This window comes from Zingiber officinale, chromosome 6B (assembly GCF_018446385.1).
Source record: "Zingiber officinale cultivar Zhangliang chromosome 6B, Zo_v1.1, whole genome shotgun sequence".
Classification (NCBI taxonomy): Eukaryota; Viridiplantae; Streptophyta; class Magnoliopsida; order Zingiberales; family Zingiberaceae; genus Zingiber; species Zingiber officinale.
This window is the reverse complement of record NC_055996.1, coordinates 135,984,063-136,003,302: the sequence shown is the minus strand read 5'-3', so window position 1 is coordinate 136,003,302 and position 19,240 is coordinate 135,984,063. Positions and strand designations below refer to the sequence as shown.

General features: G+C 39.4%; 2 protein-coding genes across 2 annotated transcripts; one reads left to right on the top strand and one right to left on the bottom strand.

Annotated features, from left to right (window-relative positions):
- The first annotated feature begins 7,937 nt into the window (after positions 1-7,937).
- Positions 7,938-11,250, top strand: LOC121989744 (deoxyhypusine hydroxylase-B-like). Its single transcript, XM_042543960.1, has 7 exons — positions 7,938-8,182; positions 9,456-9,589; positions 9,676-9,911; positions 9,991-10,129; positions 10,525-10,651; positions 10,804-10,922; positions 11,019-11,250. Exons 1-7 carry the CDS (start codon positions 8,026-8,028, stop codon positions 11,049-11,051), a joined length of 945 nt encoding a protein of 314 aa, XP_042399894.1. The 5' UTR covers positions 7,938-8,025; the 3' UTR covers positions 11,052-11,250.
- Positions 11,251-11,326: 76 nt separating this feature from the next.
- LOC121991610 (protein LYK5-like) lies at positions 11,327-12,790 on the bottom strand. The gene has a single exon (XM_042545595.1). It carries the CDS (start codon positions 12,788-12,790, stop codon positions 11,327-11,329), a length of 1,464 nt encoding a protein of 487 aa, XP_042401529.1.
- Between the last annotated feature and the right edge of the window lie 6,450 nt (positions 12,791-19,240).

Here is a 19,240-nt window from a genome sequence, read left to right as displayed (position 1 = left end):
AGATTCCAGGGGCATGTTGCTTAGAATAGCAGTTTCAGTTGTGAAAATTACTTCTTATAACGTAGGATGAGATGGTGTATATTAGTTTTTTTTTTAAGGATCTCAAAATTGGCCAGAGTTTCGTCCATTGAATGTCTTTATATTGTTTAGAATGATCAAGATCAGATTGATATATTTGTTGTTCATCTTTTATTTCTATCATCAAGGTGGTAAAAGGTGATTATATTTATCTCAGCGTCTCCGTCAATCTGTCCAAGGATTTACATAGAGAAGGTAAATTATGAGTGGTTATTAATCTTTGGAATAATGATTGGTGCTTGGAGTAGTGATGAGTCTCCGTCAATCCGTCCAAGGATTAACATAGCGAAGATAAATTATGAGTGGTTATTAATCTTTAGAATAGTGATGCTTAAAATAATGATTGGCGCATCAGGTTTATTTTCCATCATCAAGAATAATGAATAGGTAGTCAAAAAATTTAAACATATTAAGTGTTTACAAAGAAAGATTCCAATAGCTAGGAAGCACAGATTGATTCTAGCCGGTGTGAATTAAGTTCTTTCAGCAGGAAGTGGAACTCTAGTTGTTTTCAATATATTGTTTTTTAATTTATTTTGATGATTAGTACAAATTTTTTATAGAATTAAATTAGTTGATTTGAAGTGTTGGGTGTCATCTGGTGCGAAGAGATAGATATCCCGGTTATTAAAAGACATTTATTTTATTATTATTTTTAAATAAATGTGAATTATTAAATTTTTAGAAGAAAGATTCTAATGTCGGCAGATCGAATCAAAGTGATATTAGGGGACATGGCAGTCTCTATTCCAAAGCACTATCTTGTGCGTGTTCTTCATTGTCGCAGAGCAAGTTGTTATTGCACATGCAAGTCTTTGTGAAAGAAACGTTATGATAATGTAATTGCATTTGTTATAGGTCTGTTTCAATTTTGGGGTTTGGAATGTTGCTGTGGGTGACAATAACAGAAGGCCATCATCGTTCTCGCTCTGTTCACCGTGATTTGGGGTAGTAGTACCCTACTGCTAAGACAGGCCTTTTCGGAGGTCCAACTTTCGTTGCTCTTGATGCTGCTCTCTTTTAGTTCATCTGCCAATTGCTGACCATCAACCGCATGGTTGATTACTTGGAGGAGGATGTGAAGGGGGAACAAGATGGCCAAGTTCATCTTGCTAAAACTCAAGACTTTCGAAATTGAGCATGCTCTATAATAGAAGATTATCCCGTCTTGAAGCTGTGTAGATGGACGACAGGTGAGGTAGCAGGAGTGTTGACAAAGGAAAAACTTTGAGTTGGAAGCTACAGGCCTACGCACATCATAGACAGAATCAACGGGAATGTTAGAGCGAGAACCAGGGAGGGGGTCCATATTGCAGACACTCTGACGTTCAAGTTAGAATAGTAGCTTGATGAAAATGGAGAAAAAGATGAACAGTAGAATAGTAGATGGATGCGTGTGTATGTATCTAAGTGTGAGTATGTGTATGTAAGGGTACCTGACTAACAGAGAGAACGTCATTTTATACTGACTCTCATAACCTCCACAATAATGAGGTATAACAGAATGTCAGGTGTCAAAATATATCGGATGATGGAGTATGTACAACAATCTTCCTCTAGGCCAAGGAAGGTTCCATTGCGTGTATATGCTAGAATAAGGGAATATTCTATGATGAATAGTTATTATTCTTTGACAAGTTGGTACGATCCCCTGATAATACTCTCCTAGAAGAGATCCGATTGGATCTGGGACTAGGCGGATGTAACTAAGAGCCGCACTTAGGAAAAATGAAGAACTGAGTTTGGAAGTATGACCAGTTCTAGGGCCAGGCGGATATATGCCGAGAGACTTGCACATGAGTAGGAAGCTAAGTCCTAAAGGTCTGACCAGCTCTGGGTCTGACTAGATGTATGCTGCGAGACTTTTATAGAAGAGTGAGGAGCTGAACCCCGTATGTTTGACCGGCTATATCTCCGACTAACTGTATGTTGAGAGACTTGCCTATGTGAGTGGGGAGCTAAGTCTCGAATGTCCGACTGGGTCTGGATCCGACCGAATGTATGCTGAGAGACTTACACAAAAAAGTGGGGAGCTAAGTCCCGTATGCCCGACCGGCTCTAGGATCACCCGGGTTTATGCTAGGAGTCTTGCCCATAATAAGTGGGGAGATGAGTCCTGTATGCCCGGCTAGCTCTAGGACCGCCAGGGTTTATGTTGGGAGTCTTTCCCATGAGAAGTGGAGAGTTGAGCCCTGTATGTTCGACCGGATCTGGGGCTGCCCGACTTTATGCTTGGAGTCTTGCTCATGAGAAGTGGAGAGCTGAGCCCCATAGGCCCGTTAGAGGTGGTTCGTTCAGCTATGCGCACCCTAACTTTGACTGTCATCTTCCATTGACTTTAAGGGTGCGTTTAGTTGGGTGTTATCCTTGATAACCTTGGTTATCCATCCAAGATCATCAATGAAAACCCTATTTGGTTTAGGTAATCGATGATTCCTGAGTAATGTTTCATGCCCGATGATTCCTGAGTAAGATTTTTCTTGATTTCGGGATTAACGAAATTTTTTTACCCAAAATATCCTCGAATAAGAGAAAAATGTGATAAAAAAATGTAAATAAAAATAAAAATAAAAATAAAAATTATAAAAAATAAAATAAAAAACTTTAAAAAAATAAAAAAAATGTAAAAAACATTAAAAAAATAGGAAAAAATGTAAAAAATTTAAAAATAATAAAAAAGGGGAAAAAATAAAAGAAAACATAAAAAAAAATAAAAAACGTAAAAAAAATTATAAAAAATGTAAAAAATTTAAAAAAATGTAAAAAAAATTTTAAAAAAACTTTAAAATATTTAAACAAATAAAAAATGAAAAAAAAATTAAAAAAATAAAGAAAAACATAGAAATAAAGAAAAACGTGAAAAAGAAAAAATTATAAAAAAACGTAGAGTTTAAAAGATATATATGGTTGGTTTTGTAACTAAGGGTAATATAGTAAAATATTAAATTAAGTTATTCGTTAAAATCTTCAAACAAACAAGTTTTTGTTGCATTACCTAGGTTGAACCAAACAACATTTGGTTATGTTTTATTCTCCATAACCTTGGTTATGTGATTACTTGGTAATCATATAATTACATGATAACTTGAACCAAGCACACCCTAACTGACATATCATATTGATTATTGACCTTACACTACCTTTGAGGTCAGCCACAACACGTCGTATCAGAAGATATTCTAAAATCTATAATTTATTGAATATCACAATTTACGCAGGAGCAGTCACAGAATCATAATTTGATCATGTCTAAAATTGAGAAAGATGATGCACTAGTAGATGGCTTTGCTGTTGATCATGAGAAGACTTTTGAGTTGGAAGCAAAGGGCGTTGAGCGACCCTGCGTGTCAAAAAAGAAGGTAGAGGGAAGAAAACGTTAGCAACTGGGTGAGGGAGGAGTCCCTGACATAGACACTTCGATGCTCAAGTCAGTCAAGTGACCGAGAGGAAAAAGAATGTAGTGAACAATAGAAATGAACAATAAGATCTGAGTGCATAAGGTTGTGTAGCGTATATGCGCCTTTAGGAGGAGACCCCTTATATAATATTAGTTTTTTTATACGAATATCAATACATTTACAAATAAGGACGAACCATTCTAACACTCTAACACCTTTCCAAAAATAAACTCACCACCTCTTCGCTTTGTAGGGTGGAAGCTTCCATCTTAAAGATTGCATAGGGAATATTCCTTGACTCTCTGACAATCGTTATACAAAACATCAAAAAGGAATATTAGGTCATTAATATATTCTAATTGTAAGCCAACTTAGTCGCCTCTATCGCCTGATTAAACCTCATTGCATACAAGGTTGAGTCGGTTAAAGAATGATGACACTCTCAAGGGCTCAGTCTTCGCTTGGTCTCTCTGCTCGGTCAAAGAGCCCGTCCGAGTCATGTGCTTAACATGTCCGATCGAACCGTAGGGTCCGATCGACCAGACCACTAGGCCGAGATATGTACCCGTGTTAGCCTGGCCCCGAGTGACCTAGAAGACTTAGCTCTGAATGACACTGAAATAACTCAAGGTTTCATCAACCCTAAAGGACTCAGAATCCGATTGGCTAGACCACTCAATCGAAACAGGTGACCGTGCTACTCCCCAATATTGACCCCTCTTTGACTTTGACTGTCCCATCAATCAACTTTCTTTACTTTGTCCCCGACTTCAGGGGCATGCCTTATTTACTGTATCAATAATATTCTAAAACAACCTAGTATGGGTTTCTATGCGTGCTCACACATGCTCTTTGTAACGCTATAGAAATGAGATGCACAAAAACAATATGAAGGAGGAATCTCCCTATCTCCATATTTTTCCATTCTCAAGTTGTTTGCATGAACGAACGACAGTGGTTGCTGTAAAATCTACCATCTTGCACGTCTCCTCTTCAAAATGTTGACCGTCTTGCAGTTCTTCCATAGCTAAATCCTCCTCGTGCTTCAAAATTTCATGAGTTGAGTATTGTGAAGCTCGGAAGCCACCTTCTTCAATGCCATAAAAAATGAACAGGCTTCCAACATAATCTTGATGATACAAATATTCTAAATTAATATCTGTACAATATCATCATCAATCCCTCAACTAAGAGAAAGACAAAATGCTATCTTTTCTTGAACTTAAGCTTATAATTTATTCCTGATTCAACTCGACTAAAAAATTGTATCAGTAACAAACATTTAACCTCAATACAAAACCAGGTCCAAGGGGCACTGCTTCAGTTGTTAGTGCTTAGTATGTGCAATGATCTAGATCAATCGGCGAGCAGGAATAAAGCTGAGCAATCAACAGATACAAGCTTCTTCAATTGTAAGGAAAGTCCATTAGATCAGCCAATCTTTTCTTTTAAAAAAAAAACAGATATAATCAAATTTCAAATAATTTCATCTTAATTTTAGCAAACTCTACCCGTTAAGCTTTCTCTACCTTTTCTCCATTAATCTCCCTCATATTCTAGGCTTCTGAACAAAGTTGATTCTAATCCAACTCAATTAGTCCAGATTGAGATTAGCAACCATGCGTGATACGGTGAATAGAAAATAGTCATCCCCTCAGGACGGATAGTTAGCCAGTACATATTGGTATTATCATTATGAGGTTCTGGGGTCAAATATTGACTAGTAGCAAGATGTCTATCCTCCTCATATACTATTCAACTGTTCAAGGCTAGCAGCCATCCGTGATTTACTTCTTCCATGTTGGTTTAGGGACAGGCTAGCTGAGGCGTTAGAATGAGTCAATCGCCTTTTGCCACCGTGAATCGAACATAGTCATCCAATGGGGTCTAGGGGTCAATAGGCCAGTATAGGTGTCAGTCAAAGTTCAAGATAGATCAAAAAGCCAAGTAGCTGACCTAGCAGACCCTCATTCTACCAATCTATTCCGTCGATCCGACATGTTCTCTACTAGCCACACTCTCGGCTTTATCGGACCCGCACGGGGTTCTGTTCCATGTCTTTTCCAAATCAGTTCCGTCAATACGACAAAGTCTCTACGAGCCCCACTCCCGGTTCTGCCAAACCCTCATGGGGTTTTGCTCTTCGTCTTCTCCTAATCAGTTTCGCCGATCGAACAAATTTTCTAAAGGCCCTACTCTCAGCTTTGTCAAACCCGCATGGAACTCTACTCCCTCTCCTCTAGGGATATCGTCATAGCTCATTTAGGCCTAGTAAAAGAGTGGGCTCTCTCTGTGAATGATCCATCTTCCAATAAAGCCTCCTAACCCGTGAGCCCATCTCATCATTAATATAACACATGAATTTATCAGAGAGTCAGAAAATCATATCCGTGTACAAATACGTAATATATCCTCCGATGTGACTATAGTATATAGTGTAAACATGATAACATGAAAAGTTAGCTGACAATAAAATAATGTCTCATTAAATTATGAGGGAATTTAAAAAAGATCTTTCTCCACCGATGGATGCATTTGTGCACACATACTCGAGCCTTTTTCTATCTTTTCTGTTTTGCGCCACTGTTTATTTTTAATTATAATAATAATAATTTTTTTTTAAAAAAAATGCGCCATTGTTTTGCCACTAACCCCCTTCTAGATCTGTTTACTGACGAATTTACTCTTTCTTTTACTACTGTCACAGGTGATTTCCAGAATTATCCAGTCAGATCAACTTTCACGCTATATCATCGATAATCTGCTCTCCACCACTTCTACACCGAATTCAATGAAAAAAAAAACTTTTTTTAACTTTCTATTGATGGGGATGTAAATATAATAAATTATAATACTAATTTCTGACGAGATGGAAATCTTTTCTCCTCTGGTTTTCTTCAGTCCTGCTCTGCCCAATTCGATATTTCAATCATGTTTCAGATCAGTCTGCAAATGGACCCAAAGAATTCGGCCACCAGATTAAGTGAATGTGTAATTCGATGGGGAAAACTAAGACTAGTAAAACAGATAGATCAGAGAATCTTATCGATTTTTTTCGATAATAGAACGAATATTTAAATACGATTAAATATGATAGAGAAAAGAAGCAAGATCGCACAAACACGCCCAAATCTGACGATATTTAAATGAAAAATGCAAGCGAAAGTAGAATAACCTTCGATAGCGATTCAGCAACAGGTAAAAACACAAAACCGGCGTCGATTCCTTGATTCAAAGGCATATATAGTGATTAATTAACCGTAAATAAGAATAGAAGGCAACAAACCTACCTTATTCCGATCGCGTATCGGGTACAATTAACGGCAATTGCTAGAAGGGGGCTTGGAATTGAGGTCTCAAACTTTGAAAACGTCTAAAACGCGTATCTTTTTTCCATTTTATCCGGTCAAATCTGATTTTTTTTCTATACTCCCTTCTATTCTTCTCAATCCTCGCTGGTTGATGGCTAATGAAAAATTTTCATAAAATGAAGCTAACTAAGATTATTATTATTTTTTTCAATCCTCACTTGTTGTGAATCTGTATTACAACTAGTCTGGTCTAATTCAGATTAATCCCAATATAAGATCTATTTTTTATAAATCATGATCTTATTATTCTTTTTAATAATATTTTAACACTTTTAAAAAAAATCAAAATAGTATAATATTATTGAACTCTTTATCATCTTAGAAATCTATAAGACTTAAAATGAATTAAATCGAACATGTCTAAATCCGTTATTAGATTTTTATTGAAATCTACTGATAGATCTAGACAAGTCTGATTTAATCCATTTTAGATCTAGTGAATTTTTAAAATTATAAGGAGTCAAGGGTACTCTTCATTGCTTATGTCAATTTCTCCGTAAATATTAAATATTATTAGAAGAATCAATTAACATATAATTTTGATCTTTGAAAAATTAAATCGAATATGGGCCTAATCTAAATCAGATGAGGTCGATGGTATCCATTGAGGAAAAAAAAATAATCATTCTGATTTTTTTAAATTAATATTATAAAATTTATCTATGCACAATTATGATTAAATTAATTGTATCAATTGATCGATTCAACTTAAGCCAATCAATTAATATCATTATTAATGAATTTGTCAAGAAGAAAAAAAATCATGACTATATTCTAATTTAAATATGTTAATTTTTTTTAAAAAATTATACTATCTCTCAAATTTTTTATATATGTATAAAATAAGGATAATTTATATTATCTTTAATGAATAAGTATTTTCTGATATGGGACGGGGAAAAAGTTTAAGCGGTGGGTTTTTTTTCACAATTTACAGATCTTTTTTCCGCACGTTTTTTAATTAAAGCATCATGTTAGCTGTACGGGTGAATGCGGATGGAGATGTCAACCGTTCACATGACTATTTACGAATCATGATGCAGACTTTCTCGAATCTTAAAGCGCTGAATCCGCATCTCTGAGCGTTGCTGCGACGCGACTCGCGGGTTGCTTTTTCTCAGCGAGGGTTTGTTCCGTTGTTCTCTCTTTCCCTCTTTCTGCGAAGGCGCGGCGAGGCGATGGGCTGCGAGGGCGCCTTCGAGTCCTCCCCGGAGATGGAGCGGTTCCTCTGCGACCGGCTTCTCGATGGCAACCAACCCATCTCTGAGCGCTTCAGGGCTCTCTTCTCCCTTCGTAATCTCCGCGGCGCTGGACCTCGCGAGGCTCTAATTCGCGGTACATTCCAATCATCATCTGTAGTTCTCGATTTTTATTTTATTACCTGCTTAGTTTTGGTTCTTTTTTATATGCATCGGGTCAGGTGATTGATTGGTTAGAATTTTATTGCACTCTCGCACTTTAATTGCGTTGGAGTTATTCTTTTTCGGTCGAATCAATCGAATCGGTGCTGCTTCACTCTGGTGATTATATTACGTTTCAGTTGCTGCTAAGATCTTGCAGGAAGTAGATTGTTTCAATTTGTTGAATCCTGAGTTGGTGAGTTAAAAAATCAAATGATATAAAATATGGAAGCGATTGCCGACCTGCGGTGGAGTTAGCAGTGGTTTAGGTATCTGAGGGAATAAATTGACTGAGGGCAATACTAGCTGTTGAGTTTATGTTAGAAGATGTTTTTAGTTAAAAAAATTCGTCGTGCTGTTAAGTGCACTTCATTTCTGTGTATGAGAACCATTGGAACCAGTTTCTAGAGTTATTCTTCCTCTTTTTTTTTTTGTCCAATCCTTTGTCTGAATTATGCATGATTGTGTGGTGTAATTAGTACCTCAGAATCTTATAACATAATTTTATAACCTTTTAGTTTTGTTACTTGATTTTATCCCCGACTATATGCAATTTATTGGTCATCTTTGAATATTAATTCAATCGTAACATATTTTTCTCTCATTTTTTTCTTCTAGTGGTGCTACATGCCTGCTGCTTGAGACAGGAATATTTCGGATTTTATTTTTAGCAGCCTAGCACATTCATCTTAATAAACTCATCTATGCTGCAATAAACATTGCTAGTGCATTTCAAAAGATTTAGCATTCCAATCATGACTTGGAAGAAAATCATTTTTTTCGAATCTTGAAAACACAAAGTAGGAGTGCATTTATTGTTATGTGGCAATTTTTTTCCCTCTATTGGTCATCATTTGAAGGTTTCTAATTTGGTCACTATTTTTCTGGTATCAAAGTTGGGAGTGAGGATTCCTTTTTCCTTATTTGATATTTTAATTCCATCATTTAGGAATGCATGCATGCTAGAGTAGCAAAAGTATCGTTTATTGTTTGGACTTGGCCTCTAATGATGGTAGAGGGAGATGTTTTCCTTGGTAGGTTCTTCCTTTATTTTAGTGATTGATGATTTAGTTTTCATAAAAAAGGATGCTTGGAGCAATGTGTCTGTACTTTTAAACTCAGTTTTGCAGTGATTCTTGAAGGTTGTTGCTTGAATGCAATGGCAGGTAATTGATTTTGGCTAACCATCTTTTTCATACTCATTTCAGCTACAAGAGATTCTTCAAATTTGCTTGCACATGAGGCAGCATTTGCTCTAGGTCAGATGCAGGATGTTGAATCAATTCCTGCTCTCGTGGAAGTTCTGAAAGATCATTCTTTACATCCAATTGTTCGTCATGAGGTTAACATTTTTCTTTAAATATCAGCATTGCCAAGCATTTTTTTTCTTGCATCTCTTTATTTTACTCTTAGCTCATTAACACTTAGGCAGCTGAAGCTCTTGGAGCAATTGGATTGAACAGCATAATACCAATTTTGGAAGACAGTTGGATAAATGACCCTGCCCTGGAGGTGCAGGAGACATGCGAGTTAGCTATCAGACGAATTAAGGAACAAGTGAACATCAACAATGATGACAAAGCATCATCTACAAAAATTTCTCCTTTTCTGTCAGTTGATCCAGCATTGCCTACTTCCCTTATCTCTTCAATTGACCAATTGAGGTGCAATATCATTGGTTCGATATTCTGGTAGTCTTAATTGAACTTCATCTGGTTAATTGCTATTTTGTTCTCGTTGAAGGGAAGTTCTGTTGAGCGAAGACAAGGGGATATATGAAAGGTATGCTGCGCTATTTGCTCTGAGAAATGATGGTGGAGATTCTGCGATCCATGCTATTGTTTCATCATTAAATGCAGGAAGTGCCTTGCTACGTCATGAGGTATGCCTACGTTCTCCATATTGATATTTTCCTACAAATATGTATGTTAATTTGCATCTTGAAATATTTCTGCATCAACAAGAAATGCAATTTTTCTTTCGAAGGGTGAGGTGTTTTGGTTGGCTAACCCGAAATAATTGGTGCTGAGTATTGACAGCGCCTTTTGGCTTGTTTATCAGACACTAAGAGATACATGAAGATATGAATTTAAATTGATCGTGTTATTTTTCTTGGTATTTTGTAATACTGATTCATTATCTGTGTGTTTTATAATGGTAGATGCTTGTTTTAGATGCCAACTCATGAAAGAATGATTTGTGTAATGTCATTTAGTGTACTGCCTTTAAGAAAATTTAGATGATAAACCAGTGGTTTCTCTTTGTTTTGTTATGCAGGTTGCATACGTCTTAGGTCAATTGCAGAATAAAATTGCTTCCTCCACACTATCTGATGTTCTGAAAAATGTGAATGAGCACCCAATGGTTAGACATGAAGCTGCTGAGGCCCTCGGTTCGATTGCAGGTATTTTGCTCTTGAAATCCATTTATACGTCTTCATTCATCACCATCTTAATTTCCCGGAGATGTTTAAATTGTCAGTTTCTTTAATATCAAATCCTTGGCCCTAGAACTCTCCTCATTTGGTGCCCCTGTTTTCTTCTCTTCTTGCTTCAGACAGTGAATGTGTTGCCCTACTGAAGGAATTCACACTGGACTCAGATCCAATAGTTTCCCAGAGCTGTGAAGTTGCTTTGAGTATGCTCGAGTTCGAAAGATCTGGCATGTCGTTTGAGGTAACGTCCAATATGAACTTAAAATCATGGTTTTTTTTAATGTATTTTGTGGAAAATATAAAACTGGAAAACCTGAACTTTTTCCTCCTTGTGCAGTATCTCTTTATGCAGAAGCCAGTAGTCCAGTAAAGCCAGGCCTTCATGTATGACGAGTAGTCACAATGCAATACTTAAGTGTCGTTTAAATCGGCAATCTCTGCTATCAAATTAGAAACTGGATTTATTTTTACAGTGTTTTTGTTGTTTTCGAAGTCGATACATTTGATTTGTATCTTTTTCGACGTGTTTGTTTTTCTATCAGATTGCAGTCAATCAGAATTTTTGCCTACGTATGAAAATTATTCAAGGAAAATATAGTTAATTAAAAAAATGAGGAAAATAACTGGGCCGGTGCTTGCCTACGCTTAACGCGGAGCCATCGATACCGAAAAGTCCGTCGGAACCCTAAGCTTGCCTGCCCACGCGTTCGATTCGATGAAGGCCTTCGATACCTTCCCGGCCACCCATGTCATCTCCGGCCGCGCCGCTGGTTCCGCCTCCACGCACCGTAGCGCCACACGGATCAGCTTCTCCGCCGCCTCCACTGGAAAAGAGTCCCGCAGCCGCCGATCCACCCACCGCCGAACCCGCCCACGCCGATCCTCTTCTTCCTCTTTATTCTCTGAGCCCATCGCCTTCCGCGCCGTGTCGATGAGGGAGACCACGTCGAACTCCTTCTGCTGCTTGTCGTACCGGTACTTGAGCGGCTCGTCGCCGGAAAGCAGCTCCAGGAGCACTACTCCAAAGGCGAACACGTCGGACCTAGGGGAGATTGGCGCGCCGGAGATTACCTCCGGCGCGATGTACCCCCGTGTGCCTTCGATGTGCCTCTGCCGCTCGCCCGGTCCTTTCCTCGTCGATGACGGCGAGGGAATTGGGGTAATTTCGCTCACTTTTTCCGCAACTTGTTCGGAGACCTCGCCCACGAGATCTGCGGCGCCGAAATGACAGATCTTGGCTCGGAAACCGGGTTCGGTGACGATGATGGCGGAGCTAGTAATTCGATTGTGGACTCCGGCGGCCGCGGAGGAGTGGTGGTGGATGTACTCGAGACCTTGGGCGACGTCGTCCGCGACCTGGACGCGTGAGATCCAGGAGGCGAGCGGGGTGAAGCCAGGGTTCCGCGAGTTGCGAAGGCAGTCGGCGAGCCTAGCGCCGGAGACGTACTCGTAGACGAGATAGACGTAGTCGTCCGCGGAGGATGCGCCGAGAAGGCGAGCGAGGCTGCTGTGGTGAGATCTACCCAGGGCGGCGAGGCGGACGGCGATGTCCTCGCGTTGGCGGCGGAGGGATTTCTGGACGACGACAACGTCCCGGCCGCGGAGGCTGCAGCGCCAGGTGGAGGAAGAGGCGCCAGGGAGGCGCTTGGCGAGGAAGTTATTTGTGGCGGCGCAGAGCTCCGAGAAAGGGTAGAGGGCGGGGGCCTCCGGCAGGGACGAGCGAACGGAAGCGAGGCTGAGGGCGGAGGAAGAGGAGGATGTAAAAGTGTTGGAAGAGGAGGAGGTGCCTGAGGTAGGGGGCCGACGGAATCTCGGTCGGCTTCCAGGATCCGTAGGAGTCCCATTAGAGGAAGTGGCGCCATAGGAGGAAGAGGGTGGGGCACTGGAGGAGGCGGTGGCGGAGGCTCGCGATCTACGCCTGGATCCGGGTTCCAATGCCTCCATGGAAGCCCGAGACCCGCACATAGATCGTAAACATAGGATCGGGACAGCGGCGGGGACGCAGAGGAGACGACGGCGGTGACGCCGCCGGCGAAGAGAGATCAATGTGGTAAGAATAACCTGGGGACTCGGGTTGCGTTCCGTGTATAAAATACTAAAAAAACCCATTTACTATCCGTCATTCTATTGGATGGAGATGGAACTGACGCGTGGGTACCGATTCTACTCGGAAGTCGGAAAAGCCAAAGCACGCAAATCGTGTGCGTCGACGTTTCTCTAGCTCGCGGTTTGACTCGTGACTTGTGTGAACGGATCCGAATGTGCTCTAGTTCGGCCCGACGAGCCGGATTAGGTGATTTCGTCTTTAATTAGATTCAAATTATTATCACGTTTTATTATAAAATAAAAATAAAATAAAATTGTAAATGAGCCCACACTTATTAAGTTGCGTGTTGTTTGATGAAATAATTAGAAAAAGTCTAGTTGGATAAAAATATTTGGACATCTAGACTTCATTATAAAGGTATATTCCTTTTATATTTTTATCAAAAGACATCTGTTAAAGGATAAAACATTTTCTATAATAATAATTTTTCTTATAATTTAATTATCATCATTCAACAAAAAAATATTATATATATAAAGATTAAATTTACTAACCTAATATTACAACTCAGACCGATTGATCTAAGATTCACATTATAAGAATGATTAAATTGTAGCGGTTACGATTTAAATTTAAATTATTCAATAATATTAATCAGTTAATAATTAGGATTGTATAATTGCTACCCTATATATTTATTCTATTCATATAATTAACTGATGCGATATCAAATAATATACCGGATAAAAAATAGACAGCCCTTTCATGATTCCCATCGAATGGGATGGGACGTCTCTCCCATTTTTGCATTCCAACCTCATAATTTAGTTTTTTCTTTAAAAAAAAAATATTTATAATATGTAGTGCAGACTGGGAATGCTAAAATGGAGGCCGCACCAATCCTAAATATCCTTGACGTCACTGCTTACCTCATCTGGCCGTCGCCATTCGCCGCTAACCACGTGTCCGCTGCGCAGGCCTCCTCTTCTTTTTATCATCGGATTGAATCCGCGCCACCGCGTCGCCGATGTGATGGCGACGGCGGAGATGGAGCAGCAGGGGCTGCGGCTGGCGAAGAAGCGGTTCCCGCTCCGGCGGTCGCGCCGTCGCGGAAGGGGTGCATGAAGGGGAAGGGCGGGCCGGATAACCAGGCGTGCGCCTTCCGCGGCGTCCGCCAGTCCAACTGCGGCACCCGCCTCTGGCTCGGCACCTTCGCCATAGCCCTCGACGCCGCCCGCTCCCTCTACGGCGACTGCGCCCGCCTCAACCTTCCCACTTCCACCAGCACCACCGCCGATGAGTCCTCCCAAACAAGCATCTCCGGCGACTCGACGCCAGGGGTCGCAGCTGACTGTTTATACGTCGACTTCGAGGACTTCGGGCTCCAGGCGTTCCACGACGAGCGCTTCGGCTTCTGGCCACCGCCGCCCGGAATTGCCATGGATGGAATTAAAGAAATAATTAAGAGTTAGTAATCCACATAAAACTGCAATTAATTAAATAACCGGAAATAAAATTGCACACACTCTCAATGGTCGTACAATTTTCATCAATTGATGTGGCTAGGGCGCACTTATGGTGTGGAATTCTAAAAAATGAATTTAATTTCCAAATATTCAAAATATATATTTATTTTTTATTTTACCAATTATTATATAGAGCACAACGTCCTTTGGATTATTTCAAAGAACACTACTTGATACGGGGTATTAAATGAAAATCTCAAACCGATGTAGAAAGTGAAGTCAAGATGAGGTGAAGTTTTAAAAACACTACTTGATGAGGTGAAGTCAAGATGAGGAAAGAACACTACTTGATGTAGTAAGTTAAGAAAAGGTGACGTTAAAGGGTCGAGCTTAATCTTTCATTTAGTATTAAAGCCTTCAATTCAAGGACGGTTGGTCTAAGGGTTAGTACTCTTACCTGAGGAATGAGCATCCCAATCTTAGATGTAGTTGGGTAAGTCTCAATAATTCGACTGGATCTAAATAACTCTAGATATTATTTCAGTGAGTAAGAATCAGTCTCCAGTTGAGAAGATGTTTAACCGATAGGTTAGTTTGGTTGATTGGGACTTAGTTTACCCTTCTTCAAAAGATGAACAACCTTGTATATGGCAGGACGGTCCTAAAGCCGTTCGAGCTCAAGGGACCCTTTTTTATGGTTCCATCTAAAGTCACAATATATATTCGAGCAGTCTTAAAACAGAGCGGAATTTCATTCAGATCTCCAGAGTTACAGTATATATTTGAGCGGTCTTACAGACTGGGTGAGATTTTACTCAGATCTCCAGAGTCACAACATATATTCTAACGGTCTTAAAAACAGGGCAGGATTTCACTCAGATATTCAGAGTCACAATATATATTCAAGCGGTCCTAAAGACATGGGAGATTTCTCTCAAATCTCCATAATCACAACATATATTTGAGCGGTCCTAAACGAAGGATCGAAAGGGAACGATAGAGGGAGGAGGGGGTGAATATCGCTTCTTTAAATTTTTTTTTCGTATCGATTCATAAAGTGATTATCAAAGTAGTAGCGAAAAAACAATACAGAATATTTAGGTGGTTACTTGGTTCGGAGTCTGTTGACTCTTACTTCAAGACCCGTGATTCTTGATCGTACCGTTGGGCAATTCACTATAACTTTTCTTTGCGAAATCTTCAGAAAGAATCAATTCGTATAATGCAACTAGAAGATAGTAACACACTGCTATCTTCTTGAAATTAAAGCAATACAAGTTAATAAAATATACTAACAAAGAGTAAGAAGCGAAGCTCGTCGGCACTTCTTGATGGAGCAGCTTGCTTGTGAAGATAGAGAGTAGAATAGCAGGAGTACGAATAAAGAACCGATTGAGAACAAATGGCAGAGTTACTTCGGCTCGGACCTCGAGTACCCCTTTTATAAGTCTCGTTGGGTCGATCGAAAAGTTATTCGGTCGATTGATCCTCCTATTGGTCAACTGAATACCTTGCTTTCCTTCTATGCCGAGATTTGATCTTTGCACGTTTATGAGAATTTATGGTTTGGTCAACTGATCAACTTGATCGATCAACCGATCCCTTGAATTTCCATTCCAATGAAGATTCGATCTGAATTTCTATCATTTCCATTTTAGGTTCGATAGACCAATCCGCAGTTTCGATCAACCAATCATACTATGATACCATGTTTGTGATCCTAATATGTTTCTCCATTATTTGCCTATTCGGTCGACTGAACATCCGTTCGATCTACCGAACCTCCGTTCGGTTGACTGAGCATCCGTTCAATCGACTGATAAAATATCATGATCGGTCGACTAAACCTCCTGTTCAGTCGACCAAACCCTTTTTCAAATGAAGATCTTTGAATTGTGGGCGCATGGCTGTTGACAGAGCCTGATTCTGAGTTCTGAGTTAAAAATTATGATCCTTTGAAGTTCAAGAGGTCATATGATCTTGCAACACAGATTAGACATATATTTCCTGCAAAATAAAGTTATGACAGTAATAGTATATAATGCATGAGTAGAAACATGCATAAGTAGCAATTGATTTCAACTTGAAAACTTTCTCGGTTTCTTTAGTTGAATTAGCGACCTAGAGTTTGTTCCTTTCCATAACACGACCTTACCGTTGCTCCTCCAGTTGTTTACCTCAACTTACCTACTCATTGTCTGATCCCTGATCCACTAAGACTTTTCCTATAATACTATATTAGCCAATAGTAATATAGAATAATATGGTAAAACTAAACTTAGATTTACCAAGATCCGTTAGTTCGGCCAAAGAATCCTTTATGCTTCCCCTCAACCGACCTATTATGACAACATCTATCTTCAATCGCCTCATTGATAACACAAATGCAACGGAATATTCCTTGGACTAGGCTATGCTCCTTCCAGAATACATATACTCTGTTGCTTAACAACTTCTGATATCCGACATTCTTTGTCATCTCATGATTACGGAGGTTATAGGGGTGATATATAAACGAGGGGTCCTTTCGGATGGCAAAGTACGCATACTTCATACATTGTACTACTCACGCATCTGTTATTCAATCCTACTATTCTACTTCACGTTCAGGCGATATACTGACTTGAGTGTCAAAGGGTCTTCACCAAGGACCCCTTCCTTGGTTTTTGGGCGTTGACATTATGTTGGCTCATTTGAGTGTGTCAAGGGAGTTTAGCGCACCAACCAAGAGTCCTTGATTCAACCCAAAGGTCTTTGCTCAATCAGCATCATAACCACCAACCAAGTACTCTACCTCTAACTTTCAGATGGGATCACTACTGATATGGAATGTCACGAGCAGATGCAGAAGTGATGTGGAAGTCAAAGTCAAAGTGAGGTGACAGTCAAAGTCAACGTGAGGTGGTAATCAAGGCGTCACCTTCATCAGGACTTAGCTCCTCACTTGGTGCTAAGGCCTTTGGTATAAGGACGACCGATCTAAGGGTTGGTCATGCTTGAAGGATCCAGTGCTCCACTTGTAAAAAATCGACTAACACACAGTCCTATCGAAATTATAACCTGCACAAAGTAACTCTATTTTATATTCGGACAGCCCAAAGGCCAACCAGACTTATCTAAGTTAAGTATTCACTCTCAATATATGGCCAAATAGACGGTCGAACATCCCTGAAGTTGGGCGGGCTTAACAGACCTATCTCTCCATTCAGCGTCAAAGCATAGAGACTAAACCTGAACGACACTGAAGTCAATTGAGCATATGGGGCTCAATTCTCCACTTCTGCAATATTACTTTCAGCTTACAAATGTCGTCCTATAATGCAGTACAACGTTCAGCATAAATCAGACTGTCACAAGGTCGGTCGTACCTATGAGTCCGAGCACCTTATTATCCAATAGTCAGTCTCCCATCATATGGTCGGTCAATCCTAGAGCTGATTAGACTTGCGATACTTGGCTCTTCATTGTCAGATCTTCAACATAAGTCTACGAGTGCATTGCTAATCAGACTTATAGCCAGTCGGACTTATGAGATTCAACTCCTCCTTCAAAAGGCAAAATGCATAAAGTAATTCTCATTACAAAGCCGGTCGGACATAGAGACGACCGGGATACCCCGTTCGTCCAAGTATCTGACCTAGTTATATTCCAGAAGATAACATTGTCAAGGAATCGCAACAGATTGTTAGAAGAACATCTATCCGTCAAAGAATATTTTTTGGTTATAACACATGTATGCAATAGAACTTTCTTATGAAGATGACTATATAATTTCTATCATTATTGCAAACGTTACACGAGATTGTTCATATACGTATAGCAGAAAATTCCTCGGAGGATAATTATACAAATTCCAGACTATATACCTTCCATTATCCACCATCTTCTGACATCGAATATTTCATGTCACCTCATTATTACGGAGTTATGACTGGTGATATAAAAGGGTTTCTCCCTGCTGGAGATACGCTTTACATATTATTATATAATATAACTCCTTACTACTCTCACTCAATTTTAATGTAATTTTTCTCCACTTTTTGCTTGTTCGTCTACTTATTTGAGCATCGGAGGGACTTATGTCAGGAACCCCTTCCCTGATTTTTACCTTAATGTTCTATGGACTTGCTTTTCTATGTGCACAGAAAGGAAGGAGACACTTGAAGCCCTTTTCTACTCTAGCTTATCATCTTTTTTTTCCCGTACAAAGTTTTCTCCATGTCAATAATATCATTCCTGCCTAATGTATTATCTCCTCTAGTTTCAAACATGATTAAATACTATCATATTTTATGTTGATTTTTAAAATAAAATATTAAAATGATATTGATTTTTAAAAATAAATATTATAGTGGTGTTAATTTCAACCACTATAATCATGATGATTTTAATCGTATTGTAATTGATTTGAAAATTAATACTATAGTGTTTGATCTTTAAAAATTAATATGCTCTTTGAAATCTAATATATTATTAATTTTTTTTTAAGTTGTTCTTTAAATCTAATGTCTTACTTGCGTGTGCGTTTTAGAAATTCCGTAATTTTTCTGACTGTTCCAATGGATTAATACGTTGACTTGTTGCAGGTATGAGAGAGGCCTTCCAGGGAGGTAAATGCATCCAATCATTCGTGAGTTATTTAGAGCTCGATTTGATAAAAAAATTCATTCGATTTCATTCATTTATTTCATTAAGCCGAGCTCGAGTTTGATAGTTTTATCAAGCCGAGCTTGAGCTTAAGGACATTCGGCTCGTAAACTCGTGAACATGTTCATTTATAGGCTCGCAAACTCGAGCTCAAGGTCGAGCTCGACTCGTTTAAAGGGCTCAAGAACATATTCGTTTATAGGCTCGTGAACTCGAATTCGAGCTCGGCACGATTAAAGAGCTCGCGAATATGTTCAATAATGTGTTGAGTTTGAAAGTTTAATTTAGTAGTTTGGGATGTTCAATGATATTGATCCGGCGGTAAGAATGGGGGACCCACTTCCTGAAGGGTCCTAGCCTGAGGACGGATGGAGGGTTGACTAAGCGGGTAGTGGCCGT

Coding starts and splice junctions, on each gene's coding strand:
- LOC121989744 (XM_042543960.1), top strand. CDS start 8,026: ATGGGCTGCGAGGGCGCCTTCGAGTCCTCCCCGGAGATGGAGCGGTTC. Junction 10,652..10,803: donor GGCCCTCGGTTCGATTGCAG/GTATTTTGCTCT, acceptor TTCTTGCTTCAG/ACAGTGAATGTGTTGCCCTA. Junction 10,923..11,018: donor GATCTGGCATGTCGTTTGAG/GTAACGTCCAAT, acceptor CTCCTTGTGCAG/TATCTCTTTATGCAGAAGCC.
- LOC121991610 (XM_042545595.1), bottom strand. CDS start 12,790: ATGGGTTTTTTTAGTATTTTATACACGGAACGCAACCCGAGTCCCCAG.